Here is a 26,196-nt window from a genome sequence, read left to right on the forward strand (position 1 = left end):
GGAACCGTGCCCCTGCCTTCACTAGCATTCCAAATCATCCGAAGGACCAAATATGTCCCTCCCCTTTCAAACGTCGAGGGAACACCCTTCCCTAATGATTTCAAATGTTCTATGTGGATCTTCTCTTAAAAGATTTGGGGATCCAACTTGAACTCTAGCTTTATTCTCACTTCCCCACCACTAAAGATCCTCTGTATTAGACCCATACATTCTGGGGCATCCACCACTCCTTTTGGGAAGAAACCACTAATCTAACTCCAGGAACACCAGGGTAGTTTCTAACCTTTTCAGCTCTCACTGCAATGCACTCTGGAGGTTTCATTTGTTTACCAAACCCCTTGTCCTCCCCACAGCTGTCATCTTTATTAGATTTCACTTTCCTTCCAGACTGCAAGCTTTTTTCACTTCATTGCACCTATTTGACTTGAGTTCCTCATTCTCTGCATCCCTGTATTCCAGAGTGCTGCATACCCCTCTGGCACCACATAAAACCCGAATTATAAAAAGGAAAGCAGGATAGCAAATCCCAGAATGCATTGCAAGATTGGAATTTAAAAAAAAAGTGATGGCTGAAAGAAAATGCCCACCTGTTTATGGCACCATCTGGCAACCACACCCAGACAGTGCACCTTCCATATAAACATCTGAGGGTCTGTGAGCAATGTAAGCCACAGGAGTAGATGCCACGTTGATTTGACTGAAGTGAAATATTTTGCCAATCAGTTTCATATGTTTCTGATGACTTGGTAACTCAACAGCAGCCAAATGATAAGTAGTATGGCGTCAAGAACAAAATGAATTGCCATGCTGGGTCAGATCAAGTGCCATCGAGCCCAGCATCCTGTCTCTAACAGTGGCCAATCCAGGTCACAAGCACCTGGCAGATCCCATAAAGTTGATCTAATTCCCAGGGATAACAAAAGCTTTCTTTACCTACCCAGCTAATTATGTGTTATTGACTTTTCCTCCAGGAACTTGCCCAAACCTCTTTTAAACCCCACTATGCTAGTCACCTCCATCACATCCTCTGGCAACAAATTCCACAACTTGATAGTGCACCAAATGAAAAAGTACCTTCTAAGATCTGTTTTAAATCTGCTGATTATTAGTTTCACGGTGTATCCCTTTGTTTTAGTATTAACTGAAAAGGTAAATAACCATCATTTATGTACTTGTTCATCCCATTCAAAATGTTATATAACTTTTAACATGTTCCTTTTCAGCTGTCTCTTTTCCAAGCTGAAGAGCCCCAGCCTATGTAGCCTCTCATTCAGGCAAATACAGAAAACTTCACGGGAGAGCAGGCAAGCGCCTGCTCTCCCGGCGCGTGCCCAGGCCACTCTCCTGGGCGCGCGATCCAGTAAATACATTTATGTAAATGAGGGCCCGCAGTAAAAGGAGGTGCTAGGGACACTAGCGCGTCCTTAGTGCCTCCTTTTTGACAGAAGCAGCGGCTGTCAGCGGGTTTGACAGCCAACGCTCAATTTTACTGGCGTCGGTTCTCGAACCCGCTGACAGCCACAGGTTCGGAAAACGGACGCCGGCAAAATTGAGCATCCATCTTCCAACCCGCAGGCAGATTTTTAAATGTTTTTTTTTTTTATTTTAAATGTTTTTTATTTATGGAGCCTCCGACTTAATATCGCTATGATATTAAGTCAGAGGGTGTACAGAAAAGCAGTTTTTTCTGCTTTTCTGTACACTTCCATGGTGCCAGCAGGAGTAAATTTTTGAAAGTAAAATGTGCGGCTTGGCTGCAAATTTTATTTATTTATTCGGAAAACGGACGCCGGCAAAATTGAGCATCCATCTTCCAACCCGCAGGCAGATTTTTAAATGTTTTTTTTTTTATTTTAAATGTTTTTTATTTCTGGAGCCTCCGACTTAATATCGCTATGATATTAAGTCAGAGGGTGTACAGAAAAGCAGTTTTTTCTGCTTTTCTGTACACTTCCATGGTGCCAGCAGGAGTAAATTTTTGAAAGTAAAATGTGCGGCTTGGCTGCAAATTTTATTTATTTATTCGGAAAACGGACGCCGGCAAAATTGAGCATCCATCTTCCAACCCGCAGGCAGATTTTTAAATGTTTTTTTTTTTATTTTAAATGTTTTTTATTTCTGGAGCCTCCGACTTAATATCGCTATGATATTAAGTCAGAGGGTGTACAGAAAAGCAGTTTTTTCTGCTTTTCTGTACACTTCCATGGTGCCAGCAGGAGTAAATTTTTGAAAGTAAAATGTGCGGCTTGGCTGCAAATTTTATTTTCTGAATCGCACGGGATTAACTAATAGGGTCATCAACATGCATTTGCATGTTGCGGGTGCTATTAGTTTCAGGGCACATTTTCGATGCGCTTTTACCCCTTACTCTATAAGGGGTAAAAATAGCGCGTCGAAAACGCTCGGCCAAACGCGGGCTAACAGTGCGCTCCGCCGAAGCACACTTTACTGTATCGGCCCGATTGTAAGAGAGCAGTTTCATCCCCTTTACCACTTTTGTCACCTTTCTAGTTCTGCTCCCTCTAAGCTGGGCGCATGAGCGATTGCTCATACATTTCAAAGCATCGCTTACAGGTTTTACATGGTCACTCACATACATTTTTTCTTTGTGCTATATACACACCTGGTCACTCCTTGGAGGGAGCACCAGTTTGCTAGGTCTTTCTTGAAATGGGGAGACCAGAACTCACACAATACTTAAGATGTGGTCACACCATGACTCAATACAGAGGCAATATAATATTTTCTGCTTTATTCTCCATTCCTTTTCAGATCATTTCTAAGCTTCTATTTGCTTTTTTGACTGCTGCTGCACACTGAGCTAAGGGTTTCAACACATCGTCCATGGGGACTCCAAGGTCCTTTTCACAGGCAGTAACTCTCAAAACAGAACCCAGCATCATGTACCTGTAGTTGGAATTATTTTTCCCTACATGCATCACTTAGCATTTTTCCACAAAAAAATGTAATCTGCTATTCAGTTGCCCAGTCTCCCGACGTCCTTCTACAGTTCGTTGCAAACCGCAACGAACTTTTAACAAATTTGAATAATTTTGTAATCTGTAAATCTGATCACTCATCATTCCCTTTTCCAGATCATTTATGAATATGTTAAGTAGTGCAGAACCTAGTATCAATCCCTGTGGTACTCCACTAACAACCTTTCTCCATTTGGAAAACTGACCATTTAGTCCTACCTTCTGGTTCCGGCCTTTCTAACCAGTTACTGCCTCCTATCCCATGACTTTGTAATTTCCTATGGGGTCTTTCATGGGGGACTTTGTCACATGCTTTCTGAAAATCCAAATCCTTGATCTGATGATCTGACACTTATGATAATGAAAACTGAAAATGTGATTTTACACCATAGAAATGTGATGTTTCCAAAACTTCAGATGTCTTCACGAACTTACTAATGTTTTCAGGGAGAGAGAGTGAAATTTAACCTGCTACTTCTCCAATGAATGTCACTTAAGCTGTGAAAACTGCTTCAAATCACCCTGCTACCAGGGATCCTATAAAGGTCTAGACTCAGAAGACCTTTGATTCTGGTTTTCTAGGCCAAATGAATCTCTATTCTCTATGCTACTCCACAGTGGTTCAATCACCAGAGTAAAGCAACTGTAGCACTTTATTCTTTTTAAATAAACAAAAAATAATTTCTATCTTAAAAAAACAAAGACTCTGCCAAGCTCATCTGAATGTTTTTACAACAGAGATTTGCAAAACAAAAGCAGATTATTTTTGTATAAATGAGAGGGCACCTTCCTCCTAAAGAGAATTAGTAAGTGGTGTTTTTGTTTTTTATTTTATTTAACTACAATGGTTCAGAGAACTAGTTAAGCTGTAATATAAATACCACCAGTAGATGGCCCCATGTGATAACATTAACAGCACTGATCACTGTCTAAACAACTCAGCAAGAAATAACAATCTAAATTAATAAATAAAAGTTTAACAACGCAGACCAGGAAAAATGGCATGAAATGCAAAATGGTGCCAGTACTTTTCTTAATAAAAGTGTATTTAGCCGTGGCTTGGAAAGGCAGCAATCATAATTCCAGCAACTGAAAGCTTTGACTGGCTTCCTAATGAAAGTAGATTTGCTGTAGCTGCCAACCAGCCACATGTTATACGCCTCAGTGCATTATCCCCATCCTATAGAATCACCAGAGGGCAGCAATATGGGAATCTGTAAACGGCATGCAATATAAACCACAGATCAGAAAGTCTGGATCTGCTGACCACTGTACCCTCAAGCCCTAAGCATTTTCCACACTTACATGTTGTAGGAGTCTCATACATTTTCTTCAACTGTTTTTTTCTGAGGCCGCCAAAATGTTCAGCACTGAGGAGTCTTAACTGGCCACTGTCAGAGACAGGATCCTGGGCTCAATGAATCTGGTCTGACCCAGTACATTATTTATATTCTTATGAATTTGAATTTTCAAAGAGCTTTGCAAGTACAACTTAGCATATGTGTGTGTAATGCATCAACTCTTTAAAAAGTTGAAAATACATGTGTATTTTCACTTTTGTGCGCACATATATGCGCATAGAAAAGGTGCAGTGTAGGAGTGATCCGGGGTGGGGCTGATAATTATGCGTGTAAGTTGCTATTTTAAAAGACACCACATGCGTACATTTGCTAACTTACTCTCATAATTTTACATCTGCTACGTAATTATCTGGCATGATACTAATATGTTTATTGTGTGGTGCTGAGTCGATGGGAGGTCAGGCTGAAGAACCAGGAAGGTTTCGGTGACCTGGAGAAGGACTGGGCACCCATTCAGACCGGCTGTGGAGTGTACAACATTTTTAGATATCCACCGCTTCCCGTCCCCCCCATCCCCCCTTCCCCAGCCTCACTCCCCCCCCAAGAGGAATCCATTAACCAGTTCGTAATCAGGAGGCACTGCAACAAGTCCTGTGCCTAAAAGCCGTGACCAATTTGTTTAACATCAGGCTTCTCGCCTGATGTGGGAGTGACTGAAGATAAGAGGCCCAGATGAGTAGAAACTGCCGGCGGTGATGTTCATGAGGTCAGGCTGTCCATTTTTAACATCTTATGGAGGTGGTTGCGCCATTGCCAGAAAGAGGGAGGCATTGCATCCTTCCAGTGAAGCAGAATAACTTTCTTTCCCACATAGCTGGCTTTCCGGAGGAATAGACGTGGGCCCACACCCCGTAGACCCAAGGTAGCTAGATTATCAAACAGTAAAAGAGAGGGGGACATGGGGATACTGATATCCAACAAGTCTGCCAGGTAGCTAGCTATCTGAAATCTATAATGTCGGATCAATTGGCATCCCCAAAACAGATGTGAAAGACAGCTGATGACTCAGTGACATTTCCCACAGGTATCGGTAGGCACCAAGTTTGAGTGACATGCTAAAGGAGTAGAAATGTAAGCCCGCCAGAGAAATTTATATTGCATTTCACGAAAGTATTGGTTAGGGGATACGCTCGCTATGGCACGAAAACCATGCCGAATCATTACATCAGTAACCTGGAATACCCCGTCCTTATTCCATCTATCTGCCACCAGTTGACTAGGATCCATCCTCCCTTTTACCCTTAAGGTTCTGTAGTAGGAGAGGGATGGTGCCCTCGCTTTACTGAACTGGAACATTTCTTCGAGTGCATGAAAGATTGAGGGGCTACGTACCCCCCTCTGAGTGAGAGTATACATAATGTTTCAGCTGTAAGTAAGAGAGAACTCCGGGGCCCCAATTGCCCCATATAGTGTGGTAAGTTCTTGCAATGGGTGTATGTGCCCTGCTCCATCCAGTGCGTGCCCCAGCTGAACCATTCCCCGGGATATCCAGCCTCTCACTTCCATGGTATGAAATCAGGATTACCGGCCAGGGGTAATAAGTAGGTGCTCGACTGCGGTAAGGCTAACCTCTTCATGTGGGCAGACCAAGCTGTCAGACTAGGGGCTACGAGGATCCTCAGCGAGTCCAATAACACTAATTTATCTGCCTTCACCTGTACGGCATATACACGTGTTATATGAGCATCTCTACCCCACAGCATACACGCATAGGAAAGGCTGAAGAGGTTAGGGCTGTTCAGCTTGGAGAAGAGACAGCTGAGGGGGGATATGATAGAGGTCTTTAAGATCATGAGAGGTCTTGAACGAGTAGATGTGACTTGGTTATTTACGCTTTCGAATAATAGAAGGACTAGGGGGCATTCCATGAAGTTATCAAGTAACACATTTAAGACTAATCGGAAAAAATTCTTTTTCACTCAACGCACAATAAAGCTCTGGAATTTGTTGCCAGAGGATGTAGTTAGTGCAGTTAGTGTAGCTGGGTTCAAAAAAGGTTTGGATAAGTTCTTGGAGGAGAAGTCCATTAACGGCTATTAATCAATTATACTTAGGGAATAGCCACTGCTATTAATTGCTTCAGTAGCATGGGATCTTCTTAGTGTTTGGGTAATTGCCAGATTCTTGTGGCCTGGTTTGGTCTCTGTTGGAAACAGGATGCTGGGCTTGATGGACCCTTGGTCTGACCCAGCATGGCAATTTCTTATGTTCTTAATACATGCAATGCATTGAACCTACATAAATCAATGCATTGAACGCATGTATTTTTCCTATTTAAAAAATATATGCGTGCATATTTTGTATGCGAAAGTAAAGTAAGACTTCCTTGCGCAAGTTGGCCAATTTTAAAACATGCATGTGTAAAGGGGAATTGGCGGCAGGGAGGATTGGGTGCCCCGGATCTAGGTTTATATAACCTAGCAGGGAACTTAAGAGTTCTTCGCGACTGGCTGCTGGAGGATTCTCACTACGTGAATATCCCCGCAGAACAAAACCTGCTAAGCCCCATTAATCTGAGATATCATACAAACTGGTTATAAAATATTTAAGTACAGCTGCTCATGGTCACATACGCACGTATATGCTACTGCATGCATTTGTTTGACAGTTATCCATTTGTTTGACAGTTATCATTTGTTTGACAGTTATCCATTTTGAAAATACTTATTTGCGCATGTACTTGAATTTACCAGTTCGTTAATATCTCTGCCAGTTCACTTAATCCATCTTCAGTTCACCTAGTACTTCACCCCACATCTAGACTTCCCACCTAAAAACTGCAGCCAACAGACAAGTCCAGTTTCTCTTGTATGTCAATTAGCAGGTGTAAAAGTGTACGAACAAGTTTGGTAATATATATGTCTATATTTCTTACAAAAAAGCAACTACCATGTGTACTTCTGAACCCCACCCCAGAATGCTCCAACCCACTCCTTTTTCCATAGGTAAAATGTACATATAAAATGGAAAATATGCGTGTACTTTCAATGTTTTAAAATAGCATATCTGTGAGTACATGCTACTTATGTGGGTATATGTTATTTTTATGTGCAAAACCCCTACAAAAATGTACTCCAGTACTTTTAACTGCAATGCCTTCTTAATTTAGGGGCTGGTTAATTTCACGAGCACGCTCTCTTCCAAACAGGATAAACAGAAACAAGTTCTCAAGTCCTGCATTCCTCTGACTAGGGCAGATATAAATATTTGCATGTGCTCACAGAATATCTGATTCTCCAGTAAGCCTTTTAAGGGAAACAGTGCATCCTTTATAAAGCGCATTGTATCTTGAGGTAGAGGCATCTCACAGCTTCTTTCCATAGTGCCTTTGAAAGTCAAAAACACATGGTGGCACAAGAAACATGTGCAATTAAGACCCTACTCTGGTTTTCCAGCCAAACCCGTTGTTATCTCTCCCCAAAAGCAAGTTAAGTCAAGCACCCTGGCTGAATTCAGGCCAAGAGTCAAGGGGCAAAGCGTGCTGGCACAAAACACTAAAGGAATTGGATCTCCGAAGCATACCTTGGATCACAGCACACTTTTCTTGGCATCCAGGGAATGTTTACTTCCAGGCAGCAAAAGACAGGGGTCACAGCAAGAAGAAAGAAATCTAGGGAGAACAAAACACCCTGTCATTCACAGACAAACTGAAGTTTGGCTTGGAAAAAACAGCAGCTTTAGCAAAAATGCTGTTAAAAATAACAAGCCGAATTTCACCCAACAGTTAAAACTAAACCCTCATCACCTCCCTTTTCTTTTGTTTCTCAGAAGAAGTATATTTTTGGTTGCTCTTCCTATACTTAATCGCACTACAATGATCAAATAATGCACAACTAGGTCTTATCAAACGATATAAGTCATTTCTGTATTACAACCACAATCTGGAGGAGTTTTCTCAAAATACCCAGTATTTTACTCTGCATTTAATTTTATATCAGAATGGTTTCTGTTCTCTGGGACATCTTTCTTTATAAGCCTGAGAAATGCCTCTGTCTGGTAAACTGTGCAGAGAAATAGCTGGATTATTTCAGCTTGCCAAGAGTACAAATTTTACAAAGCTAATTCCATCCATTTAGAATTAAATGAACAACATTAAATTGAAAGATAAAGCTGAAATCAGAATGCCACATTTTATGTTTCACACTGGAAAGCAAAATGTGAAAACAACTGAATAGCAGTAACTTTGAGGATCATTTTCAAAGGGCCATTTACACGTACAAGGAGTACATTTTTTAAAAATGTTACCCTTCTAAAATTTAGCATATATGGGGGAGGTGGAGTCAAGATGGCAACCTGATCGCAAGCCTGTTCGCTGCCCTGTTGTTGCTTCACTTCTTCTTTTTGCCTCTAACATTTGCTTCTGCCGCTTAGAAAGTGCTATTTTGCCTTCCAAGCATAAAGGAAGAGTTTGGCTTTTCCCCTTGGAGCCTACTCCTCCTTCAGGGCAGCTTTACCACCGACAGTGCCTGCACCCTGTCCCGGAAGAGGTTTCGGTTCCCCTTGCTGAGGCTGGCGTTGGAGAGCTTACCTCAGCCGTGGATGAAACATCTCTCAGCCCCTTAGATGACTGGCTGCCTCCGGAGGTACGAGGTTCCATGGCTGAGTCATCGGCAGTGGTTCCCAGTGAGGTCAAGTCCGCCGCCGGGAAAGAGGGAGCAGCGGCATTTGGAACTCTCGTGCAAGTGCTTCCGCTATCGTCTGGAAGCAATTCTGGAGTACCTGGACAGGGTACGGTTTCAATCGCGTCTGAAGATGAAATTTGTTTATCTTTTCCGAATCTTCAGTCCAGCGGGGTCTTCCTTTCTCCAGAGAAACTGGCAGTCATAACCTTAGACTCTTTGTGGGATCTTATTGTTAATCCTGGGAAAATGATCACCTCTTGTGATCTTAAGGTAACTGCTGTTTCCCATCAAGTTGAGAATATTTCTAAGAACTGTATCTCTCAGTATCAAAAATTATCGGGAAGAATTAAAGAAGTGGAGGGGGTTATTCAATCTTCTAAAAGAGCGCAAGCTTCAATTATTCAAGATTGTAACGTCCTGAATAGAAAATACGAATATACAGAAAATAAACTGCATTATTTGAATCTACATTTGTTGAATTTCCCTAGAGTAGTGGGTGAAAATCTGTGTTCTATGTTTAAACGATATCTTTTGTATATATTGGCTTTTTCCTCTGATTCCACCCCTACCATGGGTAAAATATTTTTTTGTCCTGCCATCTCGCTCTTCTAATCAAGACCAAATCATGGGATAGGAGGAGATGCATAGAGAGAGGAATATCTAGTAAGAAAAAGGAAGTGATAATCCCCTTGTACAGGTCCTTGGTTTGGCCTCACCTGTAGTACTGTGTTCAGTTCTGGAGACTGTATCTCATAAGGGACAAAAACATGCTGGAGGCAGTCCAGAGAAGGACAACCAAATTGGTGGGAGGTCTCCATCAAATGACTTATTAGACGAGGTTGAAGGACCTAAACATGTATACCCTGGAGGAGAGGAAGAACAGAGGAGATATGATACAGACCTTCAGATACTTGAAAGATTTTAATGATGCACGATCAACAACAAACCTTTTCCGCTGGAAAGAATCCATTTGTGGGCCAATACACACCAGGCTGATAACATAATCTGATAGAACAAAGCCCCCTTATGTACATCCGAGTCCACGGACCAATTCAGTAAAACAGATTCAGAAGGAGGACTGACAGGCTTGCCCAGCAATTTATGAGCAAAAGAAAAAACTGCAGCCCAAAACCCCTGTACCCGTGGGCACATCCACCACATGTGAAAAAAAGATCCCCTTTTACCACACCCCCTCCAACAAAGGTCTATCTGATCAGGAAAAGCCTTATGAAGACGCAGAGATGGAACTCCATTTCGTACTCAAAAAGAAATCTGGTCTCAATCCTCCTCTGATAACATCCGCCCCAAATCACGCTTCCAGGCCATAGCAAAGGTCGGTTTTCAACAGAAGTTCTGATTAAGGAATCGATAAAGATGAGAGATCACCCCTTTCATGTGACCAGCCTGGTTGCACCAATGCTCAAATTGAGTTTTCCCCTGGGATAAATTCAACCCCCACCCTTTCCGAAACCAAAAAGTGTCTTATCTGGAGAAAATGAAAGATTTTCCCCTACCCTTTCCCAAATTTATCTCCTGGAAAGTAACATAACCCTGAACTCCCCAAAAGAGGACACCCAATGTCTAAAATGAAAGCAAAACTGTCCAGCTGGGAAAGAAGAATTGTAATTTAAAGCTATCTGCGGGAGCCCGCCAACTTAATCTTCCATTGTCACCAAACCTTCAATGTAGTGCTAACCGTTAGAGGCATACACTGGAGAGGCAGCCAAGCAGAACACCGCTGCCAAATCAACGCCCATAGAGGAGTTCCCCCCACCATAGCCTGCTCCAGTCATACCCACTGCTTGCCAGTCACAGATATCACAAAGCTGCGCTGCCGTGTAATACCAATTTATGTTGGGTGCTCCCAATCCGCCCTGCAGTTTATGACTATACATAACCTTACAGGCTCTACGCGGAGGTTTGCGTTTCCAAATAAATGCAAAAAATCGGCGTTGCCAGCCCTTCAACAAAGCAGTAGAGGTATGAATAGGGAGAGACTGAAAAATAATCTAGCTGCGGCACTATGTTCATTTTAATAGACACTATTCTTCCCAACCAGGAAAACGCAGGGCAAGACCAAAGATCTAGATCAGGAAATACAGTCATTAAAAGCAGGAGTAGTTTAACACAAATAACTCATCTAAAGAGCTGCTAATCCGAATACCCAAATACTTAATGCTCTTTCTAGCCCATTGAAAAGAGAACCCACGTTTCAAAAGTGGCAACTGTTCAGAAGGAACAGTAAGATTTAATAGTTCAGATTTTTCTATGTTTAACTTAAAGCCCGAAACCCCGCTAAAAGTACTCATAGCAGCAACTACTTCCTGTAAAGAGAAAATCGGGTTTGTCAGGAGAAACAGATCATCATCAGCAAAGAGAGATAATTTAAACTCCCCATCCCCCACATGTACCCCAGAAATCTCCGAACAGAGATTGCTAGTGGCTCTAAAAACAAAGCAAACAATAGTGGGGACAAAGGGCAACCCTGCCTTGTCCCACACTGTATCGGAAAAAAGGAAGACTAAGAACCGTTGACTTTAACACAGGCCTTGGGATCAGAATATAGTTGACCTAAATAATTAGGAAAAAATGACCCAAAATTCATTTTCTCTGAAACCCGAAACAGAAAAGGCCAGTGTACCAAGTCAAATGCTTTCTCAATGACCACAGATAGTAAAACTACAGGGATCCGCTTGTGCTTAACCCACCAAATCAAATCTATAATTTTGTGCACGTTATCAGCAATCATTCGACCGGGGATGAATCCCGACTGATCAGGATGTACAACACAAGCCATTATCCTATTCAAACGGTTGGTCAAGACTTTAGCTAAAATCTTTAACTCTACGTTAAGCAGTGAGATGGGTCGGTAAGACCCACATAAAGTTGGATCCTTCCTGGTTTGGCAAGAATAGTTATCCCAGCAACATTGGACCCTGGGAATATTGGGTTACCCATGTGCAATGAGTTATACCACCTCAGAAGAATAGGGATAAACGCTGAAGAAAATTTTTTATAAAAAAGGACAGTAAAACCTTCTAAACCTGGGGCTTTATTCACCTTGAGATCTTTGATCACCTGAGAAATCTCAAAGGAAGTGATTTCAGCATCAAAGAATTGACGTTCCTCCTCAGACAGACAAGTACTGGTTGATCCGATCCTCAAATATAGAAGAGTCCGCCGTATATAAATTACCATAAAAAAGAGTAAACTGGTAGTGGATCTCCTTAGGAGACAAAAGCATCTCCCCCTTATCAGATTTAATCTTGGTGACCACTTGTTGAGACTCCCACTTTTTGAGCCTACGGGCCAACAGACGGCTAGCTTATTACCCCACTCAAAATGCTCCTACTGAACCTGCTGCATATGAGATGCTATCTGATCAATCTCCAGTGCTTGTAATTTATCTCTCACCTGCAGTATTCATCTAAGGACAGACTCAGATAAAGTATCTTTATGCCTCTTTTCCAGACACAAAAGCTCCTCTATCAATTGTGTTTTCATTGCTAGTTTCTGTTTCTTAACAAACGTCACCCTAGTTATCAGCCTCCCCCTTAAGACTGCTTTTAAATTACCCCAAAGGAGAGAGGGCTGGATATCATCTGCATCATTAATAACAAGGAACTCCCTAATATCTTGCAAAATTTGAAAAGAAAAGGATTCATCCCCCAAAAGGGAAACGTTCAGCTTCCAAAACCGCCCACCCTCCCCCTGGCTGGGATAACGCAAAGTCAACCATACTGGGGCATGGTCTGACCAAGAGATGTGGCCGATCTCTGTTTGGGAAAGTCGGGAAAGCAAAAATTTGTCCACTAAAAGAAGTTGATCCTAGAGTAAGAGTGATGGGGCACGGAATAAAAGGAGTAATTCCTTGACCTTGGAAAAAGATGACGCCACGCATCAATCAGGTTCCATTGCTTTATTGACATTTTAAAAGATGCCCTATCTTTCTCAGAACCTGAATCACTCCCCCTTGAATTATCCAAGCTAGTACATATGGTTATATTAAAATCCCCTGCGATAATCAGCAAGTCCTCCCCTTCAGACAACAAAAAAGTATTGAGAGCAGAAAAGAAATTTTCCTGCTCCTCGTTGGGAGCATAAACATTCATCAGTGAATATACCGTAGTTCCTCTTCTAACTGAAACTGAACCAGCAGAAACCTCCCAGAAGGGACAGCAACACTTTTAACAATCAAACCCTTAAAATCCTTGTGAAACAGGATCCCCACACAAGCATACTTTGAAGGAGAAGCGGCAGCAAAAATCTGAACAGGGAAAACATGCTAGCGCAATAAATGTTCATACCTTTTTTTTTTAATGCATTTTTGCCTTGTCAAATGGGGGTGGAGGGGGGGTTGCTACCAGGGTTTAGAGGGATGCGTTTATTGATGAATGTGTGGCGAGCGTAAGAGTAACTGCTTGTCGCTTATACTGTTGCATTCACCTTTAATAAACAGTTTGAACAATTAAATGCGTTTCTTGCAAAAGCACTATGGATGCCCCATCTCCTAAAAGATCAGCTCTGAGAAGCTGCTGCTTGCGAAGAACATTCAGTCCCCTTACATTCAGGGCCAGAATTTTAAAATCAGCCATCTAAAGAAAGAATTGGCCAAAAAAAAGTAATGCCCCGTTCCTCCACCCTTTCCCGAACCAATGGAAACCCTCCCAAAATACCCCAGCTTCCCTTTTTTGAATAACCACCCTAATAACCCAAGTTCACCCTGATTTGCCAAAATATCCCCCAACCCAAAAACCCCCATCCCTTCCCCACACTGCCTGCTAGTAAACCCTAGAAGACATGAAAACAAATATGAAAGAGTACATGATAAGCAACTGAAAAAATGAGATGTAAAACTGAGCTCTAACAATAGGCTCCCGAGAGCCCCCGCCCCCCCCCATGAAAGAAAAATTAGCTTGAACAACAAGCATGAGAATTCCCTGCAACTTTTAACATCTAAAAGTCACCTGATCATATTAACAGCAAATATCCAACATTCTGGCCCTGAAAGAAACTTGCCACTGAGAAACAAAAAGGGACAAGCACTTTATATATCAGGCACATCAGCCTTTCCCACTGTTTTTCAATGATAATGGGTCTCCAGAATGCCGCCTAAGCCTGCAACCTCCCTTCACTACTCTTTACCAGCGGAGAACTTCATCTTTAGACAAGGTAGCCAGCATTTTAGACATTGACAGGGATTTGACTGCAACTCCCACTGTAGCTAAGTTGGCCTCTGCTTCTGCTAGTCTTGGCCTTGGAAGTAGTACCATTAATCGTTATGGCTAGACCCACAGGGAACAGTCACCTTTATCGAAATTCCTCTTTGCGCAGGGCAGTTGTCACAGCTCTAAAATCCAGTCTCTTCTTCATAGTTATCAGAGAAAGATCTGCAAACATCGCGATCGGGTGTGATTCCCACAACCATATTTGTTGTTTTCTGGTCACCGCCAAAACTTGCTCTTTAATCAGGAACCGAAGAAAATAGGCCACAATATCTTGGGGCCTATTCCCCATCTTCGGGCCCAAGGATCGACACGCTTTCTCAATTTCCACCTGCACTGTTGAAAGAAGAGACTCACACGATATAGCCTGGCTCAAAACGAAAGCACATATTTTTTGCAACACTTTGCGGCAGTCTTTATACTCCGACGACTCCGGTACTCCATGGAATCGCAAATTACAGCGGCGATTCCGATTCTCCAAATCCTCCAGCTTAGCGTGGAGATCGGCAAAATCCAGAGTTATTTGCTCACATCAATCTTGTAAAGTCTTTAACGTATCGGCGTGAGCCTCCAATCGCATGTCGCACTCACCCACCCATTGGCAGACATCCGCCATTTCCTCCTTGAAATCAGAGATCATAGCCTTACGTAATTTGCAAAACCATTGTTGGAATTCATCACAAGTTGGGAAATCTGGTAATTGCACCTCTGACCCTCCGATATGTGGAATGTCCTCCATGGCCTTGGGCTCGTTGGGGCTTGCCAGCACATAAGAAAACTGCCAAAAATCGGGACCTTTTCATTTAGCAGCCATATACCATTCAGACTAGTATACTCCAAACCTAGATGGCACTCAAAAACGGCCAGATGGATAGGGATTACAAAATATTAACTCTGGGGGCACCAGAGCTCAGATTCAAGCAGCCATCTTACCTGAAGGCCACACCTCTTCCCATCAGCTTGGAATCTATTTAATGTTTGGGTACTTGCCAAGTACTTGTGACTTGGATTGGCCAGTGTTGGAAACAGGATGCTGGGCTTGATGGACCCTTGGTCTGACCCAGTATGGCATGTCTTATGTTCTTATCTGGCATAATCGATATTAGGGATGTGAATCGTTTTTATAACGAATTGAAATATCGTACGATATTTCTTAATTCGTTATATATCGGCTAAAACTTGAAACGAACACTTTTACCCCCGATTTTTTGTGAAAATCATTTTTCACCTGTTTATTTTTGTTATTTTTTGTTACTTTTTTTTAGGGCGCACTAAGCCAAAAAACGATTTTTTACTAAAAAAAAAAAAAATGCCGATCCGCGGGAAAACGAGATTTTTCCACGGCCACACAAACCCGAAAGCGCAAATGATCGGGCACCCGATGCACATCCCTAATCGATATTAGACTTGTTTGTTGTGTATTACTGGCTGGGTGGGAGTTCAAGCTGAAGAACCACGAAGGTCTCAATGACTTGGAGGACTGGTGAATTAATTGGTTAATGTGTTAATTTCATTTACATGTGCATGTTTTAAATAAAACTGGCTGATTTATGCAAGTAAATCCTATTATGCTTTCACGTGTAAGATGTACGCATATATATTTTGAAAATAGGCAGCAAAAGTACATGCATTCAATGCACTGCATGTATTCACGTGTGAGCAAACATACATACATATGTTGCAGGATAGATATACCATTAGCTTGGGTTATAAAATTCTTGCGTACATCTGCTTGCAGCTATACACGTGTGTATATGCCATGCACGAATTTGTTTGGAAGTTATTCTCTACCTGTAGAAATGGCCTTTTAGAAACCTTTTAGAAAATGTTTTTTGCTTATTGTTTAATTTTTATGCTAGTTTTTGATGTACACTGCCTTGAACTGTGGAAAAGGTGGTTTATAAATAAACAAATAAATAGGTGAGAGATGTTCCGGGGTGGAGTCTGGGCAGAGTTAGGACTTACACACATACTTTTTGATTTTAAAAGGTATGCACCTAAATTCTCTTCGCAAAACTATTGCTTACCAAATAGCAGCTGTAATTGTGCGCATGTAGTTGTGCTGGGATAATTTTCAAAGCGGATTTATGCACATAAGCTCACTTTGAAAACTGGTGCAACTCGTTTGTGTCGTGCAAGTTACCAGTGATGTTACAAAGTTACTCTCCCTATGTAGTGGAGGCCCAACACTGTGTTGCTGTTTGTGGGTAGCACTGCTGCATCTTGAAACAGTTTGCTATTTTGTTTCTTTGAAATAAGTTTTGGTGTAGGGTGCATTTAAAAAAAATACTGAGTCCCTCACCTATGAGTCCACCTGCTTAATTTCAGCCACAAATGTAGGTGCCTGAGGTCGGCAGAAAATGTTCCTAAGTCTAGAAGGCCAAAACCTGGCAGCCTAGACTTCCAGCTGGCCATGACATGCCGGCTAATTCCTCTCAAGGAAAGCCCCCACAACTGCAATTTTCCTCCCTCTCTCCTTTCCACTCTAAAGTTAAAAAAAAACAAAAAACAGCTCTGTGGCAGCCCAATCTCCCTGCCACTCTCTGAAGCCTGAAGTTACAAATAATACCCTGGCAGCCCAATCTCCCTCTCACTGCCCCCAGAAATTCCAAAGTTTAAAACAATGTCCCTTGCTGACCTGGAACCCTCTCCCTCCCACTCCCTGAATTTCCTACCAACCTCTAGCTTAGATTCAAAGATATTCTGCCGGATAGCTCACTAGTTTATCCGGCTAAATGAATAGTTGGGCACTTATCCAGCTAATAACTTGGGTTTGCTGAACGTATTGGCAACGTCGTGGTGGTGGGGCTGGGGCAAGCATTGAATTCTTACACCCTTATGGAATTAGATAAAATAGCCCCCATTTCACTGAACTACACCTATTGACCCACCTTGTGAAACTTCAAATCTTTTCTCTTAGTCACTTCTGTCTGTCCTAACTGGATGGTAAACTCCATAAAGCAGGCGCGTTCGCTAACGTACAGCGCCGCGTAAGTCTTGTGGCGCCCCATAGAAATGATGAATACTTGTAAGAACGCGTGAAAGAGCCGCAAACGAGCAGTTGTCAGGATTGAAGCCTTTAACGATTAAAGCCACTGCTCCCTACTTTCAAACCTGTGCAGATTCAGTTATCCCCCTTTTTCTAAGACTGCGCAAGTTGTGGAGAAAAGGTGACGGGGTAAAAACTCCCTTGCAGAAACTATAAATAGAACTGAATCACTGCTACCCCTCCCCGCAAACCTTTTCAGGGACTTTTCAAGGGGTGAGAAAGGCTGTCATAAATTAAGAGCCATGTGGGGAAAGAGATGTTTTGTTTCTGACAGGAATTAAAAAAATAAATACATATAAAATGAAAATGAGAAGAACGGGTCCTGGTCAAGGCCGTTCGGTGCCTGTTATACAAAACTCCTAGATTTATTTTCGCTTTCCGTTTATGTAACTGACGCTTATTTTTAACTACCTGTTTGTTAAACTCCGTTATCTTTAACCGCAGAAGGAGCCCCAGCATCGCGCCCTAGCAAACTAGAGCGGGAACCGCCCGAAGAACCCCCCGAGCCCCGCCTTCCGTGCCCGCCGATGTCCTCATTGGTTGCTACTGCCGTCGCTCCCTTACGTCACTCAGGACTTTTTTGTTGTTGTTGTTTTCCCCCTCTCCCTCGCCACTTTCGGCAGCAGCCTGTCCACGCGCTTCAGGCCGCCTTCCCATTGGCCAGGCGGCCCCAGCGTGTCGGTCCAGCGACCAATCGGCGAGCCGTGCACGAGGCGAGCACGACCGATCACGCCGGGCGGCGCGTGGAAACCAGGAAGAGGAGCGCCACGATTGGTGGCTGGAAGGTGCGGAAGTGGGAGGAGCTGGGCGAGGGTGTGGGGTATATAGTAGCTGCTCTTCCGCTTTATGTTTACAAGCACTTTGGTTGCCTTAAAGCACCGTGTGGCAATAAAGAGCTCGCATAAGAAGCAGTTGTCTAGGCTCATTTTTCCTCTACAAACACTATTAAAGTAGCCGGGCAAGCCTTTTCCTAAGGCGGCCCATCCTTGACCAGTGCCTTTGTTTATTTTTATCATACACACACAAGCCACCATGGTGGTCTTCAAGAAGATCAAGAACTTCGAGCTGCTGTTCAGCGAGAGTGACAAGGTCTACTGTAGCGGCGAGAAGGTGACTGGCCGGGTGTTGGTTGAGGTGGCCGAGGTCACCAGGGTGACGACGGTGAAGCTGGTGGCCTGCGGTGTAGCCAAAGTACTGTGGTCCAAGGCCGCGCATCAGTGCAAGCAAGAGATGGAGTACCTGCGCTATGAGGACACACTCCACCTGGAAGACCATCCGGCTGGTGAGAACCATTGTAATGTTTTATGTGCTTATTAGTTAATTGCAGCAGTTATTGGTGCTGTCTGACCTGTGACTGATATGTTATGGGTGCTCCTTGGTCTGCTTTTGGGCATTCCCAGGGGTGTTCAACTCTGGTTCTTGTGATTGCTATTTTTACAGTAACCACAATATAGCAGCTATAAAGAAATAAATACAGATCCTTTGCCAGGATTAATGACTATTTTCAGCTGGAATTCATAAGTCGTATTTAAGTATTGAAACTTTTTGTTTTATATAGTGATAATCTTATACTATTGCATAGTTGCACCCCTAAATAGCACTGGGCAGGCTGGATGGCTCATTTTGGTCTTTATTTGCTCTGTTTATATATTCTGTGGGAATAGATGCATAATATATAAAGATAGACGGACAGATGTGGATGTGTTGCGGGAGCTTGACTAGCATTCTAAAACTGGCCTTTGACTCGCTGGTGTGCTTCCTTAGTAATTACTCTTTCATATGGTGTTGTGGGTATTTAAATGTACTGTTACAATAAAAAATTTATACCGTGGCGGCTTCCTGAACGCATGATGTTAAAGTATTTCTTATCTGCACATCTTTGCTGCAGATGCCTAGGGTGTAGTTTGTGGGTAATGCACAAGTTGGAAATGGTATGTGGTGTAAATGTTTGAGGCACAGTTAGGTGAGCCTGTTATGAAGTAAGGATATTTATTTATTTAAAAAAAAAAGACTCTTAATTATTTATTCTGGTGGAAGATCAGTCGGAACAGTGATTTAGCAGCTGTTTGCCAATGTACAACTTATAATCCTTAGTTTTCAATTCTAATGTTTGCAAACCTATATTTTGAGACATGAAAAAAGAGGAAAAAAATGTCCATGTTAAGGCAACTTGTGTTGGAAACATTGCGTGATGCATTGATATCAAAGAAGATGGTGATAACATTGGTAATTGTCATACCCTAGGTCATCATATGAAATAAGTACAACTTAACTGCAAATGTGGCTTTAGGGATCAAGTGATGAGCAGTTAGGCTTGGTTTTGCTGAGTTCAGTTTTTCTGGTTAGGAGTCAGTATAGTTCTTATGGTACTTTATACTGAATGGGACCTGCCAATGGATATCATTTAGCAAGGACTTAACTTTGAAGGATAATTCCTGTGTAAGGGGCTTGGAAGGACAAGAGGGATTAGATGTTTGTCTGTTGGCAAAACATTTTGGTCCAGAGAGTGACATGTCCCTTCCTCTTGCTAGGTGAATGGGAATAGATTGAAATATCTATTGGGTTGTACTTTCCAGAAGATAACATCTGTTAGACTGTAAAAATATTTAAAAATACAATAAATTATTACCAGCTTCACAGTGAAAGACTAGTATAAATAAGCATGATTTGCAGAGCTTTAAAAACAAACTTACAGAATGTATTTTAATTGGAAGAATTTGTGACTGTGAGGAATAGGTCTAAAACATTGTAAAAACTTTTCGTTTTGTTTTGCTTTTCCAGATGAGGATGGATCTGTAATTTTGAGACCTGGAAACAAATACGAATACAAGTTTGGCTTTGAGCTTCCTCAAGGGTGGGTACTGGCCTAAATAGCTTTCTCTGGCTTTCCTGTGTTGATCATTGTGATTCTCTCAAGCATCTGTGTACCATTGACTCACTTTTTGTCATTTACTTCTTGTGTTACAGGCCTTTGGGATCCTCCTTTAAAGGGAAATATGGCTGTGTGAACTATTGGGTGAAGGCTTTCCTCGCACGCCCATGCCAACCCACTCAGGAAATCAAGAAGCCTTTCGAGGTTGTGGACCTTGTGGATGTGAGCACTCCAGATCTAATGGTAATTGTCAAGGCTTCTTCCCATAAAAGGCATGCTTTCAAAGATTGTAGTTCATAATAGGAACCTAGCAACAACGCTGGGGAAAGGTAATAGCCTAAAGGTGGGAGTAGGACATTGTATCTGTGGGATATAGTAGGCTGCTTAAAGCAGTGAGGGACAATAGAATGTGAGATTTCAGGATTTTTTTGCTCTGCTTGTACCTTGTAGCTATAGATTTTTTTTTTTTTTTTAATTGGTACAATAGTGATAGAGAGGTCACCCTCTGTATACTAATGAAACTCATTTAGTGCCAGAATGCAGTTCATAGGCCAGGATATTAGATGTTCATGAAGTTTTATATATAAAACTTAGAAGGCTGTAGATTGAGTAGCGATTGGCTTGGCACAGACCACAAGGGTCACAGAAATCCAACACCACAGCGCAGAAGATGAAGAGGTATAATGAAGGATGCCAGCTGAATGAAATGGAATACTCTACTTGGATGCCTAAACTAACAAGTCTGTAATTCCTTTTTATGCACAGTGCCCTGTTTCTGCAAAGAAGGATAAGAAGATGTCCTGCATGTTTATTCCTGATGGGCACGTTTCTCTCCGTGCCAGCATTAACAGAAAAGGCTTCTGTGAAGGTAGGTCCTTTGGCTGCTTTGAGGGTTATGAGGTGGAAGAGGGACGTACAGAGCAGATGAAAACTGGTGCCATATGGGCTGCTAATCAACCCGTCTCTTCTGCCCTCTTGTAGGAGACGATATCTGCATCTGTGCTGACTTTGAAAACACTTGCTCGCGCATAGTAGTGCCCAAGGCGGCCATCGTAGCCAAGCACACTTACTTGGCTAACGGTGAAACCAAAGTCTTCATCCAGAAGCTGTGCCGTGTGAGAGGGAACCACATCATCTCTGGCATGACTGATTCCTGGCGTGGCAAGAGTATACGGGTACCCAAGATCAAGCCCTCCATCCTGGGGTGCCATATCCTAAGAGTGGAGTACTTCTTACAGGTGAGCATCCTGTCTGCAGGTCGTCCAGAGCACAATTACTCGGTTTGTCGTCAGTCTAAAAAACATTAATAGGCACGAGCTAATCCGAACCCAAGTGCATACAAAGGCAGATACTAGGTTGACTTAATTCTTTGATGAACAAAATCTAAACACATAAATACAATAAGCTAACAGTAGTAACAATCAACTTCTTGGACCTGCTCTTTGTGCCTCAGTGAAAAACAAGTTTTTGCTAAGTTAATAAAATATCTTTTTTGGATTTGTATAGCTGAAGGGAGGATGTAAATACTGCAGTGTGATATGGTGATCCTAACTAAGCATTTTATTTCTCTCCCCCACTTGTTTCTACAGATTTATGTCAGTGTGCCTGGATCCAGAAAGGTCATCCTGGACTTGCCCCTGGTCATAGGCACCACCTCCTCCGGCTTCAGCAGCCGCAGTTCTAGCATGGCTAGCCAGACCAGCTCTGAGATGAGCTGGGTGGATCTCAACATCCCTGGAACTCCAGAAGGTGGGTTCCTAATCCGTTGGTTATCTGGGTTCATTCTCTGGTTTCAATAGTCATGATGGGAGGTGGCCTGGTGTGGTTCACTTATTGAGACCAGCTCTGTTCTTCAGTGCTGTTATAGCAATGAGTTGGTCATCTCTTGACAGTTAATGGAGAGTAGTGCCCCTTTTTTCTTATGCAAAACACTGAAGGTACAGAAACAAGTGTAGAGAATCCATGAAAGAAAGCTGGGTGTGGGTTTTTTTTTTGGGGGGGGAGCCCGTATGTATTTTAAAAGCTTTGAATTTCTGTACTAAAGATTAGAACAGCTCATTAGTATACAGCTGTTAGGATTAGCTAAGCCAGGAGCTCACACTTGTCTTGTTCCCTCTTTACAGCACCACCATGCTACCTGGACATTATCCCTGAGGATCACAGGCTGGAGAGCCCCACCACTCCCCTGCTGGATGACCTGGACAATGCTTGCGACAGTCCCATTTTCATGTATGCTCCAGAGTTCAAGCTGATGCCACCACCCACTTACACAGAGGTGAGACATTTTGGGTGAACTCGCAGACCTGTCTCTGATCCATGTATGCTGCAGTCAGATGTCAGGCTGCCTAGCATTGTCATGGTGCTTTTACACTTTCACACCAGTTTTTTAGTCATCTAGAACTTGCTACTTTTCCCAAAGTAGTTTTCTTCAGGGTCTCTTATCCCTATCAGTACTACTCCAGCATGAACACAGACTTCTCCACAGATCCAGCAGTGCATGTTCCAACTTGATGCTATTAACATTTTATCTTTTCTACATGTTTTATATCTAATAAAAGCAAAAAGGGTGTTTTGGGGGTAGCAAAATCCTTACCTCTTTTTTTTATTGCTTTATACAGGTGGATCCTATCAGCGCCAACAAGAACATGAATGTTCACTGAATCAGCAAACAGCTGCTTCAGCCGCCTTAATTTCCCATCTATGGACTAGGCTTCATGATTTGCACTGAGATGAGTGCGCAGGGAGAATCTGCGTTCGGGCATGAAAGGAAATGCTGCAGCAGGGCAGCTGTGCCCGCTGCTGGCCGAGGGGAAGAAACGCACGCTGCGCCGTGACCTTTCCCTTTTCAAGTCCGTTTCCAAAGTCTACCGCATTTAGATTCTGGATGGACCGCAGGGCTCTGTTTGTGCCCGAGAAGCCTTTTTCTACTTCCCAGCGAGCACCTTGCACGGCCGTCGGTCGGTGTACTTAGAACCTGGGAGTGCCTTCTGAAGATGAACTAGAGGAGCATCTGCTCTAATGGGACTGAGTAGATATTAACTAGAGAGAGCCGTAGATTCTGTTGAACATGAAAAGGTTGATAAATGAGTTCTTTGTGAGTCTGAAAATCTACTAGAAAGTTGAAAGGTGGTTTTTTTTTTTTCTTCCTTATTTAGAAGACATCACTCGTTTGTGTCTCCAAATTTCAATTGAACTTCTGATAAGTGTTGTAGCTTTTTTTTGAACTATATTTCTCTCTTGCACTGACCCCTTTTATATTAGGGGCTCTGAAAAAAATCTCTCCAGCCTGCTAGCATTCCACTGAAGGGGGAGGGCAGGAAGATAATTAAAAACAAAAAAAAAAAAAATCAAAGGCAAGGGTGATGGGAGGGGATGGTCAAAGTGATGAGACGGAGAGACCGGCGCTGCACAAACTGGCTGCGTCTTTAAGCAGAGGTGGAAACAAGCCTTCAGCATTTCTTCCCCTGCTTAGAGAGCAGCTGTTCCTGCAGTGGTGACTGCATCTGCACTTCTTTGAACGTCTCTCTGTTCTTCTAATGGCGCTAGGTTGGAGTGGACCTCTGTCCGTCTTCCCTTGCACTTTTCCACGCCAGTGGGTGTTGGAAGTCCTTCACGTGAGGACCTCTTTCACCCGAATGCACTGGGGGTGAAAGCAGCAGGCAGCCAATGACCTCCCACGTTCCTGGTGGCTGTTGGGTCTCCTAGTCTAGGACGCATCCAAGATGATCCCCTTTCTGGCCTTTGCTGCTGTTGATTCAGAAACCAGTGTTATGTGATTTTTACCTTGTAGCACTTACAGATGTTTGTTTCATATTGCAAGTATTTTTATTTTTTCCAACAGTTTTAAGCTTAGTTAACTTGAGAACAGAATTGCCAATCTTTCTTCATTGCTTTTTGTTGGAATTCCATTTCAAGTCTTCCTCTTCATCATGATAAACCAGACAAGATCACCTTTTGGGTTGGTTTTTTTTTGTGGGGGGGGGGGGGGGAGGGGGTTGGCCTAGCACTTTCCATTGGGCTATGGTGTTTTATAAGCCTTCCGTTGTGGTCACCTGAGGGGGGGTGATATTTTTTCCCCCTTTTTATAACCTCTTTTCAACTCACTAACCAGTCATGGGTCATGAATCCAGCCACTGAGCATGACCGTGTAATCAGTGGGACTCCCTCACTCCTCAGGAACTGTGAGTGCTGTCTCCAATTCCAGCTGAACCAGGGAGCAGAAGAAAATCGGAGCTGGGGCAATTTTAGCGCAGGTCCTCCATGTCAGTGTGCCACACTACCCCGTTGGGCTGGCCCTTGTTTGTTTTATTTAATCTGGTGGAGGGAGAAGAGAAACAGATTTGAAAAGCAGGCATATGCTTGCACGCATTTTCATCTATTGTTTTGAGGCCAGGAAAAAAGAAGGGACATAATCTGTTGAGCACTTGTCTGGGATCCTTGGCAGTTTTGCTAGTCCCCATGCCCTTTGCCTATTAGATTCTGAAAGACTTTCAGGGGCCGGCAGACCACAGCCTTTTCTCCAATGTTGCCAAAATATATTAAACAAATCTTCCTGCTTCCCAAAGGTTTGAGGTCTGGTATGATCCTGATAACAGGTGGTCAGGAACCACTTCCCACTTAGAACTGGCCCGTGCTGTCGGGAGTTTGAGCGGAGTTTTTGTGCTCTTGTGAGTTTGGGGAGTCTCCAACATGATCAATGCACTTTTCTATGTATTTCATTTTGTACTGTAACTGAGCACTGCATATGTAAGTGTTAGCTGTATTGTACTGAGCAAGCCTCTTCAATGCCTACAGCTGCCTTTTTTCAGAATGTAAAGTAAGGTTTTTGTTGCTATTTTTATATATATATTTGTGTTCAAATTTTATTATATTTTCTACTGTGATTGCCTCCCCCCACCCATGAGGGGGCAAATTGTTTTGGTAAATAAAGGTTTTAAATAAAAAGCAAAACTTGTGGGGTTTTTTCACTCTCTCTATTCGGTACAAATGTTTTTGTGGAGATCGAAGCTTACGAACGATGGTGGTGGTTACTTTTTGGGCACAGCTACTCCTGCCTCTTGCCTGGTCTGCAGGAGAGCAAGGAAAACTGGCTGGATCAGTCTTTCACCTCCTTGAACCAAGTCAGACTGCTTTTTGAGTCTACTTCTGAATGTCCTTCAGCAAATGAGGGCCACAAAAAGCCCTGCACGATGGAGAAGAAACTTATTTCAAATTGTTTACCTTCTAAGTTTCCATTGTCCTCTGTCCACCTTTAGAAAATCTGCACCCTGGCCAGCTCTAGCAACCCCAAATTTAAGCTGATCTCTTAAGCACCACATCTTATCCCTCCCCCCCCCACCCCCCCAGAATAATCTTGTGTAGGCCGGACCAGCTCAGGTGCTTCGTCCTGGAATTCCTTCAGAGCGAAATCATGAGATGAAAGCAGTGGCTGGCCATGGTAAAAAGAAAAGGTGTTCGTATATTGGAATAGTTTAGTACAAATTTTTTTTTTTCCAGTGAAAATATTTTTTTCCTGGGTGACATTTTCAGGAAAAAAAATGTTGTGCTAAGTAGGTCTCCTTGAAACTAACATGAGGGTGCAGTGCAGCATCCTGTAATAAATCCTTATATATAATCTTACCTAGGTTCACCTAGATCTGGATTTGATTGGGCCATCACGCACAGCATCAACCAATCACAACACCCAACCCATTCTTCTTCGGTGCTGCTTCCAGACAGGGGTGAAGAATTGACGGGGCTTGCACCTCAGACATAAAAATACCATAATTAATTGACCCAACTTACTATTGCCATAGGGACCTCCGCAATGTTAAACACGATTTTCCTTCAAACCCTGATGGGACTGGAGAGCTAATACTAACTTGCTCCTTCCTCCATAGCTTACCTTGTTAAAGGTGATGCTGGCCTTTGTACAGAATCCATTCATGGTGCCGAGTAATCTTCCCCAATAAAGTCCAATAGTTTCACCAAAGCAAGGTGCTATCTTTTTGTAGGTCTGTGTTTCCCACCTTCCATCCCCCACTCTGATTTCACCCCCCCCACTTCTCAGTTCTTTGCCTTCAGCGTGTGTTTCCCATTTGATCTTTTCT

At 42.8% G+C, this 26,196-nt stretch overlaps 2 protein-coding genes across 7 annotated transcripts in view; one reads left to right on the plus strand and one right to left on the minus strand.

Annotated features, from left to right (window-relative positions):
• The window catches only part of BOLA1 (bolA family member 1), a 315,604-nt gene extending 297,838 nt beyond the window's left edge, over nt 1-17,766 (minus strand). For 4 of the 6 annotated variants that reach the window (XM_029581112.1, XM_029581110.1, XM_029581101.1 and 1 more), the window contains exons 1-2: nt 17,647-17,766; nt 7,862-7,949 (exon numbers count right to left, since the gene is read on the minus strand). The gene's annotated coding sequence lies outside the window, so the exon portion shown is untranslated. Of the gene's footprint in view, nt 1-7,861; nt 7,950-8,867; nt 9,003-17,646 lie in introns of those variants that run through there. The other 2 variants (XM_029581103.1, XM_029581104.1) reach the window with 1 other exon arrangement.
• A 315-nt stretch (nt 17,767-18,081) lies between these two features.
• TXNIP (thioredoxin interacting protein) lies at nt 18,082-25,045 on the plus strand. The gene is made up of 8 exons (XM_029581095.1): nt 18,082-18,517; nt 20,017-20,089; nt 20,203-20,350; nt 20,873-20,975; nt 21,089-21,345; nt 21,697-21,856; nt 22,231-22,382; nt 22,726-25,045. Exons 1-8 carry the CDS (start codon nt 18,268-18,270, stop codon nt 22,765-22,767), a joined length of 1,185 nt encoding a protein of 394 aa, XP_029436955.1. The 5' UTR covers nt 18,082-18,267; the 3' UTR covers nt 22,768-25,045.
• Nucleotides 25,046-26,196: the final 1,151 nt, after the last annotated feature.

This window comes from Rhinatrema bivittatum, chromosome 16 (assembly GCF_901001135.1).
Source record: "Rhinatrema bivittatum chromosome 16, aRhiBiv1.1, whole genome shotgun sequence".
Taxonomy (NCBI): Eukaryota; Metazoa; Chordata; class Amphibia; order Gymnophiona; family Rhinatrematidae; genus Rhinatrema; species Rhinatrema bivittatum.